The sequence below is a fragment of the Ciconia boyciana genome, chromosome 8, assembly GCF_034638445.1.
Source record: "Ciconia boyciana chromosome 8, ASM3463844v1, whole genome shotgun sequence".
NCBI classification, from domain to species: domain Eukaryota; kingdom Metazoa; phylum Chordata; class Aves; order Ciconiiformes; family Ciconiidae; genus Ciconia; species Ciconia boyciana.
The window spans coordinates 42,206,622-42,227,890 of record NC_132941.1 but is presented as its reverse complement, the minus strand read 5'-3'; the positions used below and the strand labels follow the sequence as shown (position 1 = coordinate 42,227,890).

The following is a 21,269-nucleotide window of genomic DNA, read 5'->3' as shown; positions in this document are numbered from 1 at the left end:
TCTGTTGGGATTATGCGAGATTTAGTCATTTCTTGTCCTGCGACCTCAAAAAAATATGCCACCAACCACCTATGGATTTTGAGTTTCTCAGACAGCTCGAAGGAGGTGTGACTACACCTCCACGTATTTGAGACTTTCATTCCCACGAATCCAGGGCCGAGGCAGTCCATCAAGACATTCGCGTACTGCGCGGCCCGGACCCAGGGGGGAGGTTAAGGAAGGGGCACCGGGGCGGAAAGCTGCCCGCAGGCCCACGAAGCCGACGGCAGCAGCCAGCAACCCCTCCAGGCTCTGCGCCCCTGTCAGCGAGGCCCGCGGCAACAACCCGGCAGGGACCGGCTGCCCGCAGCCTGGCGCTGTCCCGCCCCGCCGCTACCGGGTCCTCACTGCGACGCCACAAGGCCGAGGCTGCGCCCTGGGCCGCGCCCCCGGCCCGCCGCGGTCACCCCGAGGGCGGCAGAAGCCAGCGGGAGGCGGGGGCCCCGCGGCGAGGCGACGGCTCGCTCCCGCCGGCGCGGCCCCTCCCGGAAGCTGCCCCCGCCCCTTCCGCCGCCCCAGAGGCGCTGGCGCTGTCGGCCGCCACTTCCGGCCGGGTGATGGGGTGGTGGCGGTGGCCGCCGCCGCCGCCGGAGAGAGGGAGGGCGCGCAGGAGCCGCTGCCGCCCCGGGGCCGGGCGCTGCGGCACCGCCACTTAGCGCTGCTGCCGCGGCGGCAGGTGAGGCGGGGCGAGGTGCGGGGGGAAGGCTCCCCTGCGCCCCGCGGGGGTCCGTGCGTCGCCCCGCAGCCGAGCGCGGTGCCCGGCGCCGGGCCCGCAGGGGCCGCCCCGCGACGCGGAGAGCCGCCCCCGCGGTGGGAGCCCGCCGCCGAGCGGCCGGGTCCCCGGGCGCTGCCCCCGCCGCGACGGGGCCGGGGGGCGGTGTGTGTGCGCCCCGGGCTGCGGGCGGGCTCCGCGGGTCTCGGGAGGAAAAGGGCTTCTTTCCTCCGGCGGCTGTGTTGGAGGAGAGCGGCTTCATCTACCGCAGGAGGGGGGAAGAGTCTCTTGCGTTGTCTGTTTGCACTGAAGTCCGCTCCGCCGTAATTAACGCCGTCTCTTCCATGGACGCGTCTCTGCTGAGGTCTGACCGTCACCCCGTGTTGGCTGGCAGGCTCTCGGCGGCGTACCGCGGGGGTTCGGTGCCGGCTTTGGAGGCAGCCAGTCTGCTGAGAAACTAAAAATCACCCGTGTTTCTCGTTTAAGTTATTTCGTCTGCCGGGGAGAGGATGAAGCGTTTTAGTTGTTGTGCCTGGGTGTGTCGATTTCGTGCTGAACTTTGTAAATTTTCTACTTCAACAATGGTCAAGGAGGAAGAAAGCCTCGTTAGCAGACGGGGTGTTTATCGGGGGGGTGGCAGGATCCGCAGTGTGCTGAGCGAGAATGGGGAAAACATCAGGTGGGGCGGGGGCGTGCTGCTACTGTGCTTTTTCGTTACAGCGGGTCTGGAAGGAGAGGGAAGTCGTTTGGTTTCCCATTCCTGCGTCAGCCTTCACAGGAAACAAATCGTTTCTGGAAGTGATGCCAAGTACTTGTGCTCTGTGTCAGGCTTACAATTAGGTATCAAAACAGTCGCACCAGGTCAAAACAACTGTTCGGCTGTCTTACTGTTTTCTCTGCCAATGGTGTAAGAGTGGTGGGTTTTCTGAGGGCAACATGCTTAGTTTTGAGTAAGAAACTTCTTGAGCGTGTAGGATTTGATAATTAACAAAGCAGCATGGAAAAGTGCTGTTATTGGTTTGTATGCATGCTGTTCGAGTTTCAGGATTAAATGGAGGAGTCTGCCTGCGTGGGACAGATTCTGTGTGAGTTTAAGGCCTGCGCGCGTTTAGAAAGTTGAAACGCTGCAGGAACCGTTATCCACTCAGTCTCTCAAATCTACATTGCTAATGCATTAGGTGGCTTCTCAAACTATTCACTTAATGATTGCTGATTGCTATTTTTTGAAAATAATACTTCAAAAGGGTAAGCTTTTCCAGCTCTAAGTTAGTGGAAGAAGAGCCAAATGAGAGGCAGTTTTAATGTTCATATATTTATTGGTTTGTAACTGGAGTGGAAGTGGTCTCGTGGTTTTGTATTTGATGCTTCAGTTTTCAAAAATCATTTTGTAAAAACGTAACACACATTCTGCATTGTAAGGTGGCTTGATGGAAGATTCCACTTGTGCTAAGTATGCTCCATCTCCACAGAGCTCCCTCGTGCAGCTGGACACGGTGTCTGTGCCACCTCCACAGAGCAGCTGATCATGCTGTGCTCTGGAGTGGCAAGAACTCGGCAAGACATTTCCTGGCATTTAAATGTCCCTCAGGTTTGGTAAGGGGTGCCTCTTGCTAGATATCAAAGGTAAGGAAATGCTTGTGGTCTTGTTTGTCCTTTTGCTTTCTGTGATATAGAAAAAAGGTGGAATTAACTCGCAGGATCAGGGCGAAGTGATTTTTATACCCAGTGGAAGGAAGTTCTTGGGAAGTTTCACAAGTTTTTGTTGCGAAAGTGCTACTTAGACGTGAAGGAAACATTCTGTAGATTTGTAAAGAGCAAGAAGTTTAAATTATCTTGTTTGCTATTCTATGTGATCTTCTTTTTGCTGGCTGGTTGGGGGTTTTTTTGGTAGTCTACAATTAAAAACACAGGTTGTCCCTAGGAGTTGCAATCGTTCAGGCTCTATACTATCACTTTTCTTTGTACAGAGCCCAGTTTTGCAGACTGCTAAGCTGTTTGAGATCCATAAACCGTATTACATATAAATGTTTGTTTGATAATCATATAACTTTTAAAAGTTTTTTGTTTCTTATTTATTTTAATGCATCTAAAATGAGGAAGGCTCCTAAATTTTCATTAGACCAGAAAGATCAGGTTGTAAATTATTGTGGAAAGTAAGAACAAACACAGTTTCACTTCCGATATTGTTCTGGTATTAATTTGGATGGAGAGTTTGTTCATGTCTTCCCTTACATCCATCGTAAGATGAGGGTGTGGGAAGAAAAGAAAGAAAAGGGGAAAAGCAAACCTGAATTGTTTTACTGATAAGTTGTATAAGGATAAAGAGCAGCAAACATTCTCTTACAAGATGAATATTCTGTTTCTTGAAGTTGGAGGAAAAAATACTTGACACTTGACATTTAGCTTGTGGAACGTTCAAGATCTTGTACAAATATTAATGAAATACTGTGAATTACATGCTAAGATATGTGGTGGAGTACTTGATCAGTTGTTTAAAAATCACTTGTGTGTGCCTTGAGTTATGGTGGTAGGGTAAAAAAATGTTTTGTTAAGCTGGTTAGTAGATTAGGAGTTGTGCCGCTCTTAGTGTTCACTTGAGTATAGTACAACCCATTTGGTTTAATGAGGTGTAAAAGTCAGGGAGCAGCATGTATTCTGTTCAGCTTGCTGCAATATGTAACTGCACTTAGTGGTTCTTAAGACAAATATGTTTAGCTTTCGGGACTTTCTGTAGTAGCTGCTGCCAGTTTTGTGTGGAGGCATTCCAACAGAAAGACTCTTCTAAGCGTGTGGAGCTAATCTTCGATTTTACAGTATCAGTTCTATGTTTTCCACAATGCAGCACTTCAGTGAATAATTCTTGAAAAGCACATCTTCCTTGGTGGTTTAAAACCGAAGACATACAATAAACTAAACAACTGTTACTTTATGAGATTTCTTATCTTACCTTCATAAATAGCACTAAGACCTCTGAGTACAGTTAAAATACTGCTGATAATCTAACTTACTGGAAATGTTTATGAAACAACTCTGATAGCAATGTTGCTAAGTAAAACTGCAAGTTTTACAGGAATATTTCTGCATTTGAAGCTATTGTATGCTTGCTTCAGGAAAATACGTATCCAATTTTTCGGTCTCACGGTGGGCATTTTGCTGTGTTTGATCAGTTTTATATATAGCATGATAGCTGTTGTATTAAAAAACCCCTTGAAAAATCATGTATTGTTTTTGCAAGTGTTCTTTTTCTCCTTTTGTTTACAAGATATTGTACTATATGTGGTGGCATTTAGAAGGTAAGGATTAAGTCACTGTATACTATATGTCAATGAAACCTTTGGTGCTATTTGCTTTAAATAAGCACTGAAGAATTCAGAGTTTTCAGGAAGAGCAAGTGACAAGCTTCTGATGCAAGTCAGCAGAGTATCTGAGACTTTTGATGCATAACAAGGCAGTGCTGTGTGTTCTTTTTCCAGCACAGCGTTACTCAGTTGGTATGTGACAGTAGCCTTATTATTGCAGGCTGGCTCAGCATACGTTTTTGTGCATGGCTTTTTTGTGCTGGGGAGCCAAGGCCTCAAATCTGGGTCTTGTCCACATTGTGAAACAGCAGCCTTTGTATAGAAAAACTTTTCCCCCGAGGTGTTAGATGTCATGCTCTTAGGCCAGCGGACCCTGCAGCGAAGGAGGGGCTGAGTTGGAATTGCCTGTATTCAAACTTCAGCTTGAAACCTTCCACAAAGAAATGTAAGTTAAATCACTTGAGATCTGATAGTTCTTCAGTGTCCTTCCTAAAATTCGTCTCAAGGATGGTGAGAATTGAACCTAGCTGGGGAAAAAAAATCAAGAGGCATGTCAGCAAGCAGAGCCACAGGCTCTCCCAGGCACATGAGGGCAGGTGGTGAAGCAGTAATGGTGCTGGTAGAGTTTTGCATGCGTGTCTGGAATAAACAAATCCAGTCAGCATTCTGCTAACTGCTGCAGACATAACTAGGATCTTATTTAACCCTTTGGCTATGATTCTGGTATAATCAAGTTTTGTTTCTGTAACAAGATTGCAGCCTAATGTTGGTGTGATATTAATGCTACTTTTCCTTGGCTAGAGTAGCGATAATCATGTTCAACTTTCCACGTTTTTACCTCAATATACTGACTCAAAGTCTGCATGCTAGGAAAGTTAGGGACTTAATGGTTGGCTAGCAGTAATTCAGTAGAGGAAAGCATGATAGAATTGTGGATAATCATTTTGAGAGAGGTTAATTGTCCATATTTAAATATACCTTTAGGAAAAATATTGTGTTAAGGGTATACTTACCCTCTCAGAGGCATCCTATTTTTAAAAATGCCCTAACCAAATTGTAGAAATGTTCATGGCTCATAAAGTAACATTTTTCTTGTAAAAAAATTAAATACTTACACACATGTGCTTAAAGTTCATATTCAGTTGTGTTCATGCTGTTAATTGAAAGGCTGGGGAAGGAAAAAGGGAAACGGGACACATGATACGTACTGCTGATGAGCTTACTAAATATAAAGTCACAGTAGCAGGCAAGTAATCAAGTAGCTAGCTACAGACATTGCTGATGTCAGGCAAAAAGTCTGTTTTGCCCTCTGACGCTTAAGTCTGTGCTTGCTCTGTGTTACTCATGGGTGTTATTCATCATTACATAATGTTATCCATTATTTGGTTTCAGCAATAAAATCAGTAATGTAGAAGGCAAAGTAGTGACCGGTGCTGTTTTGTTTCAGAAGGCAAGTACAGTTATCTCAGTGACTTGGTCGCTTCTGCTATGCTGGTCAGTCTTGCGTTGCAGACTGGTAGTGTTGGAAATGTTGTGTAGCGTTCTTAAGCTTCAAAAATTAACAGGAGCAGTGGGGCACAGATCTGTATTGTATTCCAGGTGCTAAGATTATTAGGGAAAGTGCTTTTTACCCTTTAAGCTACAAAAGTGGCACTAAATGAGTAGTCTGAAGGAGAAGGCAGCTTCTGAGTTTAAAGAAATTGCCTTATCATCAAAACTGAACTTAACTGTTGCTGTTGTGACAAAATTAGCTACCAGCTGTGTGGAATGGTTTAAGTTTGTGTTTTGTGTAAGTCTTGTTCCTTTTGTCGATTTCTTTATCTTTTCCAGTTGGTTAAATGTCTTGTCTTTGACAGCATTTAAAAACAGGAACAAGTCCTATCAGGTGCATCTTAAGGTTAATTAATGATGGGTTTGAGTACCTGTTTACTATATACAGAAGATAAATAATAGATTAAATAGACTGTTTCCTTGCTTTCATTCTGAAAACCTTGAATGATGTATGTGGTACTAGAGTATTGTACTAGCTTGTATTTTCTGAGATTTGGTTGGCATGATTGAAACATTCTCAGTTTAATTAGACTGTTTTTTCAAGTACAAAAGAGCTGTGGAATTGTAGCTGTTTCTTAGACAGTAGCTGTACATAAGCCACCAAATATAAATTATACACAAATCCATTCTGTACTGCTGTGGGTCTTAAATATTGAATAAGCTTTTTATTACTTTTACATCACTGGTAGCCTTTCAAAGTTTTTTTCATGTATTCCATGTAGCATTGTCGTTAATTTTTTTCTGGTTGTTGTCCTAAGTTGTTCTGGTGACTTGTCACCTCCATGTGACTAAAATGTTGCTGAGACTTCTTGCCTTCCTTCAAACAATGTTCTTGAGTCAAGAAAACAATTATTGAGAAATCTGTATGAAGAGAATACATCTTTTCTGGTTTTGGTGTGTTGTTGTGTTATCTATTACCACATCACTTTTGAAGATGCTTTGTAATTAAAGCTAATGCTTAATTTCTAGTAATGTTATTTTGAAAGCTGAGTATTTTAAAGGATTCACAATATAATAAGCATCTGTCTTAATTACTGAGATCAAACAAAGATAGAAATATGATGGCCGCGCCATCAACATACAACTGAGATGCCTCAGGTCAATATTATTGTAGATACCGAGTCTTAGGTTTATTTGGGAGGGGTGGGGGGGAAAATGTCATGCCACCAAAGCTTCAGTGTATATATATTAAAACAGTGGAATGTATTGGACCTGTAATATATTACTTCAGCTTTAATTCAGTTTTACATGGTTGCTGGCTATACTTTCTCTCTTAGTTTATGAACTGCAACAGAGGAAAAGACTAATGATTAAGCTGGTATTTAAACAGAGTAATCTTTGTTTTTCGTTGCCTAGTGTAATTAACAAACTTGGATTTATTTACTTTTTTAACAAAGGAATACAAGTAGAGTGGGTACATCTAGGAAGTACTCTGCTTCTTGGTAGCTTTACATTTCTATTTAGGAACAAGTGAGATAATCTTAATTTAGTTTTGCTTAAACAAAAAATGTTTTAAAAAGCATTTTTATATTACCTAATAAATTATATGTCTGGTTCTTAGCTGGCTCTTATATAAAAAGCCTTTGGCTAATTAAGCATCTAAACCCGCACAAAATACACTGGCATTTCAGTAATCTTCGTTAAACATTCAGGTCTTGTCTCTTTCTCCAATATGTAACAGGTCAATTTTATCAGTGGATAGAGAAGGATGATGGCAGGCAATAACCAGCTTTGCATTCGACGTTGGACTACCAAGAACGTGGCCAAGTGGCTGAAGGAAGAAGGCTTCTGTGAATATGTGGATGTTTTGTGCAATAGACACAGGCTAGACGGAATTACACTGCTGACACTTACCGAGTATGATTTACGATCCCCTCCTTTGGAAATCAAAGTCCTGGGGGATATCAAAAGGCTAATGTTGTCCATACGCAAACTACAGAAGCAACATATTGATGTCCTGGAAGAGCTGGGTTACAACAGCGATAGTCATGTTGGCACAGCTTGCCCGGTTGTTGGTTCACTACAGGGTACAGATTGGTTTTGTAACGGTGAAGTACCTCGGGACTATGATGGACCAATTACTGACTTGAATGGTGATCAGTATCAATATGCAAATGGGAAAAACAAACACTCTACCCGAAGACTGGACCCAGAGTATTGGAAGACGATTTTAAGTTGTGTGTATGTCTTCATAGTGTTTGGCTTTACATCATTCGTTATGGTTATAGTACATGAACGAGTACCTGACATGCAAACATATCCACCTCTACCAGACATATTTCTAGATAGGTAAGAAATTTTCTTTTAAAATAAAACAGTAGCTTGATGGTTAAAGTATAGGCTGTCTTTTCTTCATTCTCACAGTTTCATATGCTCTTGAAGATGCCTCTGCAAAATAGTAATTAGAGTGTAGTAAACCCTTCTGCTAAGATTGAAATGTGCATCAGTTAGATGCAGAGATTTAGTCTTCTCAGGGGAAAAGAAATTGAGCTGTTGTTCTACCCAGTTTATATTTAATTCTACATTTTTAGCTAATCATAACACAGGAATTAATTTGTCCATCCTCATTCCAGTAAAAACGGTAATGGTCAGCTGGCATAGATAAGCAGCCATATGCTTTTTCTGAAATCCAGATCCTGCTGTGAAGCTTAACATGTCTTGATATGGAAAAACTTTTGATGAAGGAGTATTTTGGTCTGCCAGTGAGCAAGGAAATTGAAAGGGAATAGCATTGATACTGTATTTATGCTGTCTCCCCACTGTCAACTTGTTGAAGATGGTTTAGGGAAACTCAGAAGTAGACTGAATAGACCAGCATCTCTTTTAACCATAGAGTATGTGTACTAAAACACTGTCATGACTTACGCAGTACCTGCTTATTTTTTAAAGAAAATACTCCAGGCAGAAAAGAGACACAATAGCAAAGGTGAAATTCTAGTCATTGACTATGGATTTAACGACATAAATGCTCCCTTTGAGCAAGTGTACTTGTACTATAGAGGATTTACTGCCTAGAGAGTCTTAAAAGACAAGATAAACTGTTTAAGATTTTGGTCTTTGTGGGCTCCTTATTCCTGCCAGTAATTTCCATTTTCATTAATGGTTTTTTGTGAAGTCAGTAGGGGTCTAATCTTGTAAGTTTGCAGAATCCTCCATAAATTTAGATAAGTCAGCAAGGATGGACCACATCCAGCAGAGGGAAAGAGAGGGGAGAGAGCGGGAGCTATGGCATTACTGGATTTTGTTCCTAGGGCACTACCACTGTATTCAGTGGGCAGGAGGATGGGGGAGGTCAGAAAGCAGCAGCTCACAAAACAATGCAAGGGGATTACTACACAGCTAGCATTCGAGCAGTGCTTTGCTATCCCTTTGTATCAAGAGGAACACAAAACTGAGGAGCAGCCTCTCTTGAAATCTGTCAATCTGTATTTTGGTGAAATTGCAGAGTGGAAATGGTTATCGGTGCCATATGTGTGCAAGAAAGTCTTAAATTTTTTTGACAAGCAAGGCTAAAAGGTTTGCATATAGTGATTATCATCGAAATCTAACTTCGAAAACAATTTTTATTTTTCCGAACGCTTCTCTGTGCAGTTCTGCTTCATTACAAGTATTTAGGAGTTTAGGCTTTGCAGCATTTCATTAATAGTATTGACATGGCATTCTTATAAGCATAAGCAGCATGATTGACATGATGGAACTTTGTGTCAGAATGAAAAAGGTTGTTGGGAAACAATGGTAGAGGAACACATCCTATTAGTAAATCACATATGTAAATTAAGAGAGCATACTAGAGGTTTTCTTTGACTTAGTGAATTCTGTGTAAATGTCTGCTGAAAATATATTATTAGAAAGGAGATAATGTAATTAAAAATAATTCAAATTTTATTTAATTCAGTCTAACAAAGTAATTCTTGGTTGTAGTTTAAACTGTTGTCAGATTAATGCAAGTTAGTTCTCTAGTTAGAACTTCATATGCCTTTATTCTACATACTGAGGTTAGAAAGAAAAATTAAGCCTTTGTATTGTAAGTTAACTTTCTTGCTGCATTTTTTTTTTAGCGTCCCTAGGATACCATGGGCTTTTGCTATGACTGAAGTATGTGGCGTAATTCTTTGCTACATTTGGCTGTTGGTTCTTCTGCTTCACAAACACAGGTATATAAAATTCAAATTAACTGGTACTTTGATTCAGAGAAAGGACTGTAACAAGAATTTATGATCATTGTTTAAGGCTTTCCATTTAATAAGAAACTTGTAAGCTTCTAATATGTCCCTGTTAAAATGGATTAGGGAGGATTTAATCAGGAATGGTGACTTGTGAATCTTACAAAGGAGTAATCTGAATTTACTTTTCTACCAGATTTACGTTTAATTTCCTTCAGGACATATGTATTTCGGAGAGTTGTCAGTATATACTCTCATACTATAACAATTTTGTGTATAAATAATAAAAGCCTACGAGAGTGAAATTCCATGGGATGACTGAGCCAGCCTAGCAGCTTGCTGTCACTGAAGAGTAGAAAACCCTTTTGCATGCATGAGTATTTTAAGTTAAATTTTTACCAGTTTGTTGCTCAGTTTGCCAACAGAAGGCATGAGTGCCAAAGCTAGTACAAGTGTAGTTGCAGAGGAGTGGGGCTGTACCTTTTGGTGACAGTAAGCTTGCTACAGTGTCTCACCCTGTCATGTGGAACCATACCTTTACAGTACTACTAAAAAAAAAAAAAAATGTTTTTACTGTGACACTTGTAGCAATGATGAAGGGACTTCATGGGAATAAGGGGCGGGGGGGGGGATTTTTTTATCATAACTTTCCTGATTTAAAAATACAATATATTGGGATTCTTGCAATTGGTTCCTTTGTACTTTTCCCAGATCTATACTTCTGCGAAGGCTGTGCAGCCTCATGGGGACAGTGTTCTTATTACGTTGCATTACAATGTTTGTTACCTCACTCTCTGTGCCGGGTCAGCACTTGCAGTGTACTGGAAAGGTAAAAACTTAAAATGCTTTAAATTATTTTTCTTGTTTCCTTTTTTTAAAAAAATTTATTCAAGATATGATTAAGATTGTTGTGACCATAATGCTAGATGTGTATTTGTAAGAACAGCATAAGAACTAGGGGTCTTAGAAGCACTTGCCACTTTGGAGAGGAGATAGTTACTTGTGGAAGGGTGTTCAGAATATTTCACAATGTAAACCAGAGAGAATACATCAGAGAAGTGTGCACTTAAGATACTGACTTCACAAAGAAAGGCTGAAGGTGGAGTAATCACTTCTCTGTCTTGTTGAATGCATGGTTTTGGGGAGAAAAAAAAAAAGCCAACAAAACTCCTATTATTATTTCACCCCTTCTAATAAGGGATATTCCATAGAACATGGGATTTCATGGTTTTATCCTAACTTTTAGTTAGAAGAGGTTTGAGATGAATATATTGGAAGCTTGACAATGACACTTTAGGAGGTTGAATACATTCAAAAAAAGGTGGCAATCTCTTTATGTAAATCACTTGCAACAAAGTGCTTGCTTTAAATTCCAGTATTCATCAGAGATATGATGAATACAACTAATAATTGTAGTTACTAATGTGACTCGCTGCCACAATAAAATCCAAAGACGTGCTAACCTGCATTTTAATAAAAGACCCAATGTGATAAATGGTGTTCAACATACATAGTGCTATACAGCTAACTTTAAGGACATACTGTTTGGGTGGTGGGGTTGGAACTTATAGGCTAATGCCCCTGTCTTTTAGTTGTATGGCAATGTTTGGGCAAAACTCCAGCGGGCATTTGCAATATGGAGTGGCTTTGGAATGACTCTGACTGGAGTACATACATGTGGAGATTATATGTTCAGTGGCCACACTGTCGTCCTGACCATGCTCAACTTCTTTGTCACAGAATGTAAGTACAGAGTGTGAATACTTAAATGTCCTTAAGTGTTAAGAATATGTACTGCTTGCTGTCAACCAAGGGTGCGAGAGTGTAAATACTTAAATGTCCTTAAGTATTAAGAATATCTGCTGCTTGACCTCCTCAAAAAGTTCAGACTGTAACATTTAAAGCAAACAAATATAAATTCAGATTGCTGTGCCCTTTCTCAGGTTTGTGACAGTTCACTTGCAGACAGGAATGGAGCAGCACCACCTAGATTAATGGAAGGATGAATAGGGCTCATTTGAAAGAACATGTGAGCCAAGAAAATTAGAAAGGCTTCTAGCTTCCTACTGGGAGAACACTAGGGAAGATAGTTATGATTGTCAGTTCCTGTATACTTCCCTAGGTGTCTGCCAGTGACCCCTATCAGGCAAAATACCAGGCTAGGTGGGTGTACGTTTAGTATAATCCATAAAGCCGAAATACTAAACCTCACAATGACTGAGAATATATGAAACAATAGTGCTTTTCTGTAAATAAAAGTGCGATTTGATACATTACATAGCAAGCTAAGATAATTAATTTGAGTTCACCTATGATGGAATGACTGCAATAACAGAATAATGTATGCTTTATGACATTTTTTCCCCTTATTACATGGAAAAAGCATGATTTTCATTAAAAGAAGTTGGTTGAACAAATAATTCTGCTTTGCATGATCCTAAACTATTGTAGGATGCTCTCTTAATCCAGAAATGCATAATAGCTCTATTTGTAAATGAAGTCATGAAGTGATAGACATTTATAACCTGTGGGGTTGCTTTCATTGGATTTATTGGACCTGTAGATGTAAACAACATTTCCAGGTGAAGATAGTAACTTAATCATATTTTTGGATGGAAAATCCTCATAAAAACTTGGAATGTCTAGGCCTGGATTTCGTAATGACCCAAATTTTTGAGACATTCAAGGTTAGTCACTTTGTTTTCTCCTAGATACGCCAAGGAGCTGGAACTTCTTGCATACCTTATCCTGGGTCCTGAATCTCTTTGGAATCTTCTTCATTTTGGCTGCACATGAACATTATTCTATAGATGTCTTCATTGCCTTTTACATCACTACAAGACTCTTTTTGTATTACCATACATTGGCTAATACTAGAGCATATCAACAGAGTAGGAGAGCAAGGATCTGGTTTCCAATGTTTTCTTTTTTTGAATGCAATGTTAATGGCACTGTTCCCAATGAGTATTGCTGGCCCTTTTCAAAACCTACTATACTGAAAAGATTGATTGGCTGAAGAATGTGTGGGTCAATTCAGATTTTTATGAAGTGTTATGACTAAGATCCTACAAGGCTAGCTGGGGCACGTGGGGTGTAAAGTAACATTTTTTTACTCAGTGATCTCCTCCTCCTTGTCTTGTTTCTTAGATTCTTAGCCATAAAGTGGGGTTCCCATACTTCACAGGGATGTGTTTTGTTTTCTTGTTGCTAAAATAGAAAACAATGCAGGGACTGGTAAAGGCTATCGGTGAACCATGAATATGAACCAGAATACTATTACCCTTAGTAAGGTTCTGTGTGAATGTTTAAGTAACTTTAACCTCAAATATGTGCTTGTACTGAATATAATATACTCTTTACAGGTCCAAATAATCTCTGTTACCTGACATGCCAGCCTTTACATATACTGACTAAAAATTAGAACTTCGTGAAGGTTTTCTTTTAAAACAGTCATAAATGTAATTTTCAAAACAAACTCTGTGTATACTTAAAGAATGAGGAGTACTGTGTCATAATGAGGAAAGCAGTATAGTTTCTTGCTAAAAGGGGCTCTTAACTGTTGAATAACAAGTCTTAAAGTATAATTGACAGTATAAATGGTCTGCATATGGGTTGCCAGAAATGAAAGTCTGCCTTGTGGCTATGCAGTGATGATTTTTTTTAAATGAGAGCTTATTTAGTCTAGTCTATCAGTTGTCTATATGGTTGTTCTAGCACTTGGAAGTTTTCCCTTTTGTGTTTAAATAAATGAGTTAAAGTAAATGTTACATCCACAGAAAGTAAAGTTAATTTAGCTTTAGTGAGTTTAAAGCCACAAAATAACTTTCATGTGGTTTTAATTGCTTTATACCCAAACCTGTGCATGCTTTTGAGGAGCAGCTCTTTAACATTGGAAAAACAGAACAGTTATCTTCATATATCTTACTGTCCCATAAATGGATGCAGAAAATGCATGTAGTAACTCTTTCAGGAAAAGTAATAATAGTGAGTATTGGAAATAGTGCTCATATTGATGTATGTTTTAGCACTATGGTGTCAACAATATGGTGAATATCTCTGGATATATATACACAGTATATTTGTTCATATATATATATAAATACACACAGTATATGTTCTTCTAACAAGTATGAAAAGGGGCTAGTTCTTAAATTAAGTTGCTCATTTACTACGCCGAAAGATAAAAGTACGATAAGTAGTTGAGTTTTGGTTGTTTAAAAAAAAAAAAACAAACCAAAAACAAACCCCAAAAAAACCACAACAAAACACCCCCAAACCAACGCTCCGAAGTCCATAATGTGTAAGCAAGGGTCACACAGTTGGTGACCTCTTATGTGGTGGTTTGTAAGGGGACAATGCTAATGTTGGCTGTAGAGACTTGAAATTAGATTTATGCTAAATGAAAACTGATAGGCGAATTGTAAAAATGGAATAGACTTTTTAATTCGGTTATTGCAATTCCAGAATAGGTGGTATGCGCAAAAGGTAGCATAAGTCAGCCGTGGAAAGTTACGTGAAGCATTTCCAGCCTGGTACAAGCTGACTTAATGGCCACAATGTACTTATATTTGCATGGAAAAGAATCCCTTTGGAATTTTGAAAGACAGTTTTGTATTTGGAGGCTTGTAACCTACTGTGGGCTACTCTTCTCTGTATTGTGTTCCTTTTATATACCTGGATTGTACTAACTTGGCTATCTTCTGCTCTTCGTAGTATCCTACTTTCATAATTTAGCTCCTATTCCACAGAGGAGTTGTGCATCTTGAAGTATCTCTGCCAACTGTATTGAGCACACATACATTGTACTATTCTGCAGACTTTTATATTTATAACATTCCAATCTTTTTAGCAAAATTGCAAGTATAATACTATATCGTTCAATCTGCCATAGCCTCATGGCTCTTGCCATCCAAATTGAGGGAGTATGCTTACACTTAAGAAAAAAAGGAGAAAATATTCTGAAAGATTTAAAGACTTTTCATTTGCTGTTCTTACCTTTCTGATTTCAGAAAGGTGATTTGAACATTCCTCTTGAGACTTTATAACCAAAGAGCTCTATTTGTTAATTTATATTTGCCTTTGCAATACACACACAGTTATGAATGCTGTTTTTTAATCTCTAGAAACATCTGTTCTCAGGATGTGCAGGATTGTACTCTGAGTTATAACATGTGGAGAGGTATGCAATTAAACTGCAAAGCTGTTGATTCTGAAGAAAACCATGTCAGTGCTAACTGGCATAGCTGTGTCTAAACTGAAAAATTATTTTGCAACTTAGACATGCAGGAGAATTTTCAGGTAGAGCCCCGTGTAACAATGTTTACATAAAGTAAAGCTATCATTTAATACTATCTTTTTTTAAAAATGAAGTTCATATACTTTGAAACATAAGTCTTCTCTCTTTGTTCTAATTTAATTTTTCAAATTGTGTTAAGTAAATCTACGTTTTAAATCAGCATTGCCTATCAGTGTTTTTTAAAGGAAACTTGTTCTTTTGTGCTGTTTCCCTTGATGCTAAATATCTGAATCCCAGATAAGTAATATACAGAGGTTGGTTTTGTGAGCACTGAAGTGGGTTAAAACATTGTCAGGATAATTGTCTTCTATTTTGGAAGTTAATTTTGTTTGTCTATAAACATGCAAGAGGAAGGCTTGGAATTGAAAGAAGACAGAAAAATGTGTTTTCACATGAAAAAGAGCACAGGTCAGTCTGTAAAGTTGGTAATGTAAGCTTTATTGTTAATTAGATGGAAACAAGTTGCAAGTAACTGACAGGCTTAAAATTCTGTACCTCCTTTTTAAGGAGTTAGTGTTTTAAAAGCATTTTGCTGCTTCTCTGCTGCTGACAAGCACTTCTAAGTAAAGGCAGCAGAGCATCGTTGGGCCTTGGATTTAATGATAAATACGTTCAGGGTTGTTCTTCTCCCTTATGTTCATGCGCCAGTGTTTTTGCTGTTCTTTAACTTGCTGCACCTATTTTGTGCAAAGTCATCTGTGGTCTGTGGGAGCATGCAAATAATCTGAATTCAGAGTAATGAATGAATTACTGTGTTATGACAGCAAGTGCGAGTATGTAATGACACTATTACTACAAAGTGCACAAACTAATTAAGTAGAAAAGTCGAACTGAATAACTGGATATACAGAAGAAGGGGAGGGTCACATTTTTTTTGGTAGCTTAGCAAATCTAGTAATATTTGAGACTTGACAATAGTCTTGAGCCCTTCTGTATTATTATCAGTTTGGGGATATGTATGCACATACCTGAAAGTGATAGACACATAGGCAGTCCCTCTTTTTTTTTTTTTTGTACCTTGTGACACAGCTTCTTATAATAGCTTTCCTAAACTTTTTGCCTTTAGTTTTTCCTTTCTGGAAGATCCCTTAAACTAGTGGGTTTATGACATTACCCCTGCATACAGAAATCAGACTTTCATAGATGTGGGGTTTTTTTAGCAAATTCTGATTACACTGGCAAAAGTTTACGGAAGGATCTTTAAGCACGGTTCCTCCAACTGTTTTTGAATAATGATATAGAAAGCTTCCATATATGTTAGGTATCTTCATGTCCTCTGGCAAACAAGATAACACTTATACAAAGTGTTGGTACAGAAATGTAGATAGGCATGAAGTATTCAAATGTCCAAGACTAGCAAGAATCGGATCCTGTTAAGTACACTGCTTGTGATGAAGCAAATGATACGCTTAACTTTAAGCAAATCACTAAATACTCTCACTTCAGTGAGGGTTACCATTTTAGTTTAAGCGTTTTTTTGGATAAGGCCAAGTGCATGCTGTGCGTTCTATACTACTACAGTAATGGGAATAGGTAATGTCACTTTAGTTTTCCCTGATTTCCTTCCCCCTATCTACTATAGAAGAAAACATTCCAGTAGAACTTCAAAAAATTACTCCTTTACTGGGTTCTGAGAGAATAAATCTGTTAAAAAAAAAGGCATCAAAATGAAACCTTGATAGGTAGCTGCTTTAAGAAGCAAGAATCAGTTAAATGATTTGAAAAAAAATTTTGGTTTTGATGCAAGCATGTTAAATAAGGTTATTTAGAAGTATTGAAACCCTTCAATGAGGATAAAAGCACAGGTTCCTATAATCTTTTCTGTTCGGCTGTGTCTCATGTAGTGCCAAAGAGTATCGAAGGGAAAGGTTGAACTCGGACATCAGTACAAGTCTTTTGCAACAGTTAGTATCTCCTTGGTTTTTTTTAAGCAGTGCTTGCATACTTGTGCTACACTTGTTTGTTACTATTTAGCTAGTGTTTTTGATGTACAAAAGTCCAGTAGGTTTTCAAGCACCAAAACTATCGTGGAGCTGAGTCTTAATCATTAAATAGGCATTTGAAGAAATAGCAGATGTCTTAGGAAAAAACAAAAGTAGGTTTTGTGGACCTGGAGTATAACAAAAGAAGAGTAACCTATGACGACTATGATGGTTTTTCATCCTGTCCATGTAGTTTCTACTGAAGAGTTGGGGAGCATTTGCAGTAATCTACAGACAATATTGATTTTTCTGGGTTTTTTGAATAATCTAGGATACTTTTATAGAAACTTAACCTGTAACTACAAAAACCATCATAGTCTTGTCAAGATGGAAGTATATTTGCCAGAAGTCCTAGCAGCTAGCCAGCTTACCCTCTGAATTGTTTTGCACATGTAGACTTTATCAATCAAGGGTTAATTGGTAGACCACTGATGATTCATACAGATTACCGTTTCTGATGTATCTTTGATATTGTCACTATTCTAACTGAAACAGTATTTCTGGGGAAAAAAAAGTCCTTTGGAGTGAACCTACTGATGTGTTGTTCATTATGTGGAGAAAAACACTCAAAAAATCCTCACAGCCCCATAAACACTATAGTATTGTGAACACTGAACTTTCCATATAGCAGTATCCTGCATACTTACCATTTGTATCTGAAGAAATTTGCAGTGTTATGTACATAATTCAGTGACATGCACACTTTTAAAGCCAGTTTGTAATAGATATGTAAGAACTGAAGATGATAAATGTGGAGCACAATAACCTGACGTGTTAGCCCAGTGACTGTGTAGTTAGAAAGTCTAACTGTAACTTAATTTTGCTCCTTCAATTCAGTTTTGTCAAATGTGAGAAACCACAAGTTGCATTGTACATGGTACTTAACATAAGTAGAAATATGACTTTTCACACTGAACAGTTACTTCAGTTTTGTTCTGACAGAGAAAATAATATTACCTAATGGCTAGAAGGTATGCCAGTGAAGTTTAAAGTGAGTACTGTAAATAAGTAAATATTGTTTTGATTCTAAACTCAAATTGAATTAATATATTGTTTTATATCTTTGTTGTATTAAAACATATTTAAAAGTACTAAAATAAAATATTTGAAAGATGACAAATGTTTGATTTACTTTATATGTAAAATGATGGCTCATTATCTCTGTTAGCATTGTGACCATAAAAGTATACCCGAGTAATCTAGGTTTTAGAGTTGTTTTTCCCCAAAGCTCTGTTTTACTGGTGTGAAAATGCATGCTGCATAATGCATATATCAGTGTGCCTGATGTTTTTGCCAGTTGTAAATTGTTGTGGCAAATCACTTAATATTTTTGTTATTAAAAAGTTAGGAAATGTATTCCATCTTCTAAGATCTCAGTTAAGTATGACAAGAGTGCTTTCAAAGACTCCCTTCAGCTGAAGTAATTTTAATGTCTCTAGGTATGGTGGTGAATAGCATTACAGTAAATCAACAGTCAGTATAAAAACTGTTGGAAAAACTGTGAAGGAGTAAAGTTCTGAAAACTTACATACTCTTCAAATGGGTTTGTATGTTAGGCCTCTTATTACTTTCAGTCATGGATTTCAGTCATCTGGTACGTGAAAGGATGTACACTCATTCCTATGCAGAAACAGTATACCAGATATCCTGTGTGCCCTGGAGTTGTATGTTCATATTTGTAAATGGCCATTTCGAAATACATTTTGTGGTCTTAATCAAGCTACATTCTGCAATTAGCGTGACCCAGGTAAACTGAACATACTGAACCATTAGAAAGTTTTTCATTTGCCTCCCTCTGAATTATAAAATCTTGATCAATCTGATAATTTAGAGAAAGAATCCTGAATGTGAAGCCTTTCCTCAGTGTGATTTTTTTTTTTTTAAATCAGCTGTTAAAGACCAGATTCAAAAGGAAAATGGATGTGGCAATACACCTTTATTAAAAAAAAAAAATTTACAAGGAAGTACGGGAAGCAAAGGCAGTAAAGTTCAGTGTACCGGTTGCAGAGTACTTACTGTTGTGTTCTAAGCAACTTTAAACAAGTATGTGCTTTGTGCATTATAAATACAGATTGGGAAAACTTCCAGGGAAAATAACTGCCTGCTTCCCAGATTGTGTTATAATACTGCTTGGAGATGTGAACTTCAAATAAAAAGTCTTTCCCCTCCACCAAAACTTGCTCTTCTCCATCCTACAGCCAGAGCAAGAAAGATAAATAGTTGCTGCTATCTGTAATGAGAAGAGATAAAACAGAATCTATGCAGATGGGCTAAGTTTGGTGTTAAAATGCAGGTGAAATACCCCCCACTAGCCTACACTTATTTGGTACAATTTGAGGAGAATCAACTTCAGATTGTCCTTCTCAGACCATTTTGTTCAGATTTATTTTCAAAACTCTCATAAGGAAATTAGGTACAGAACAGAAACTACTCTCCTGATTAAAATACCTTTAGTATCTGCAAACTGTTTATTTCTATCATTGCATCCTATCTCTTTCTTCAGTGAACATGTTGACTGCAAGGAAGTAGTTTATTCTTAACTATTAAGTGTGCAGGTGCCAGTCTCATTTACTGTTCATCATTCAAAATGTATATTGGATTGTTAATCTTGGCCTTTCATAGAGCTGTCAAAGTAGTTCACAAAGACTGGCCATATTTTCACAACTAACTTTGGACTAACTGAAATTGATTTCTTAAAGCATAGGTGTGAGAATAAGATTGGTGTTATGAGCTCTTCCTCCAGTATGGAAATTAGTAATGCTGACAAAATATAGTTGGCACATACTATGTGAATCCCTTATAAGTATGTGCATATACTTCAAACTATTTCTGGAGAAATAACTGTTCTGGGTGATGTAGTAATTAAAGGTTACAGCTACGGTCTTAAGTCTGCTGCTCTCTATGACTGGTTTGCTTTTTATTTTGGCACTGATCTATGACAAATTCTGGTGAAATTACTGGTTCTCTCTGGATTGCTGAACAGCTGCCAAATACTAAATTACTGTTGCTGTCAACACTGTACTGAAGTTTGATATTGGGATAGGTACTTACTGGACTGTTCATAGAAGTCATTTGACTTGTGCAAAATACTGACAGTCAATTTGGTAACAGGTTTTTTTCTAACAGTGTCATTAATTTCTCAAAAGGATCTTTTCAAGCTCTAATCTCTAGCATACCACAGCAAGCAAGAGCAATCTGGAAGGAGATAGGGAATGCTTATTTTCAAAGAAGCATCATTCAATTTAAATATAAAAAGCAATTAACTTTTTTCCCCTCACTCTGCTAGATGAAGTCCTCAAAACTGAATCTGTCTCTTGATCACTGGTAGATTCTCAAATACTATAATTGGAGGCAATGGCCCTAAAAAGAAAGGGGCAGAGAGGAAGAGGAGACAGCAGCAGGCAACAAGTTTGCTATTCTTACGGTAGCACTGAAGAAGGGTCTTTAGTAAATGTAGGGAAAGGCAATTAATTTCACAAATACTGTGAAGGAGAGTGGAGAGTGAATCGGGGGACTACCAAAAAATATTCAAGAGGTGACTGTGTCCGCTAAGGAATCTCTCGGGTACGAATGGAAGCACTGAAAGGGGCTGGTAAAAACTGTAACCTGCAATTTTGCTGGCTTTTGTAACGTTGTTACAAGTCTCATCGCAAAGCCCCCCTCCAGATCTTAAGTTTTTGAATTCCAATTATTTCATGATGTTAGGATTTTGTGGGATTTTTTTGGCAAAGCTAAGAAGTTAAGACTTCTGTTTCCTAATGGCACTTTCTAAAAGATTCCTTGTTTGCTTTTTTTTTTAATGTTGGGGGGAGGCTTGTAACACTGAATATGTACAGAACAATAACCTGATACGGCTATTGTTTACACATGCATAAAACCTTACACATCACAAAACTGTTTTGTGCATGCTTCTGCCAGCAATAAGGTGAGCGATGTTCTCCTCATCCCCCTGCGCTCCAAGGTAAGCACAAGCTGTGCTTCGTGTTGCGGGGGAAGCAGAGACGAGTAGGTCCTGCCTGAGGAGCAGCGTCATGGCGGCACTGTGCCCAAGAGGCCTTTGGAGGCATGCTTGAATTGTTTGCGTGAAGTGACAGTTTGACCTAGAAACAAGAGCCAAAGTTATGGAGAGAAAAGGCAATAAAACCAGAAAGCACTAGCTTCAGCTTCTGTAAAACCGCAAATGATATTTTGCACCAGATCAGGCTCTGGCCGAACTAAATTGTAGTC

The 21,269-nt window shown here is 38.9% G+C and overlaps 1 protein-coding gene across 3 annotated transcripts; it reads left to right on the top strand.

The window, feature by feature from the left end:
• The first annotated feature begins 555 nt into the window (after window positions 1-555).
• SAMD8 (sterile alpha motif domain containing 8) lies at window positions 556-18,167 on the top strand. Of its 3 annotated transcripts, none has more exons than XM_072869766.1 (7): window positions 556-715; window positions 2,221-2,374; window positions 7,283-7,890; window positions 9,660-9,755; window positions 10,476-10,593; window positions 11,357-11,507; window positions 12,476-18,167. In XM_072869766.1, the coding sequence occupies exons 3-7, from the start codon at window positions 7,310-7,312 to the stop codon at window positions 12,778-12,780; spliced, it is 1,251 nt and encodes a 416-aa protein (XP_072725867.1). In that variant the 5' UTR covers window positions 556-715; window positions 2,221-2,374; window positions 7,283-7,309; the 3' UTR covers window positions 12,781-18,167. The 3 variants fall into 3 exon arrangements, with proteins under 3 accessions (XP_072725867.1, XP_072725869.1, XP_072725868.1); XM_072869768.1 differs by having other exon boundaries at window positions 12,457-12,699; XM_072869767.1 differs by lacking the exon at window positions 2,221-2,374 and having other exon boundaries at window positions 558-715.
• Window positions 18,168-21,269: the final 3,102 nt, after the last annotated feature.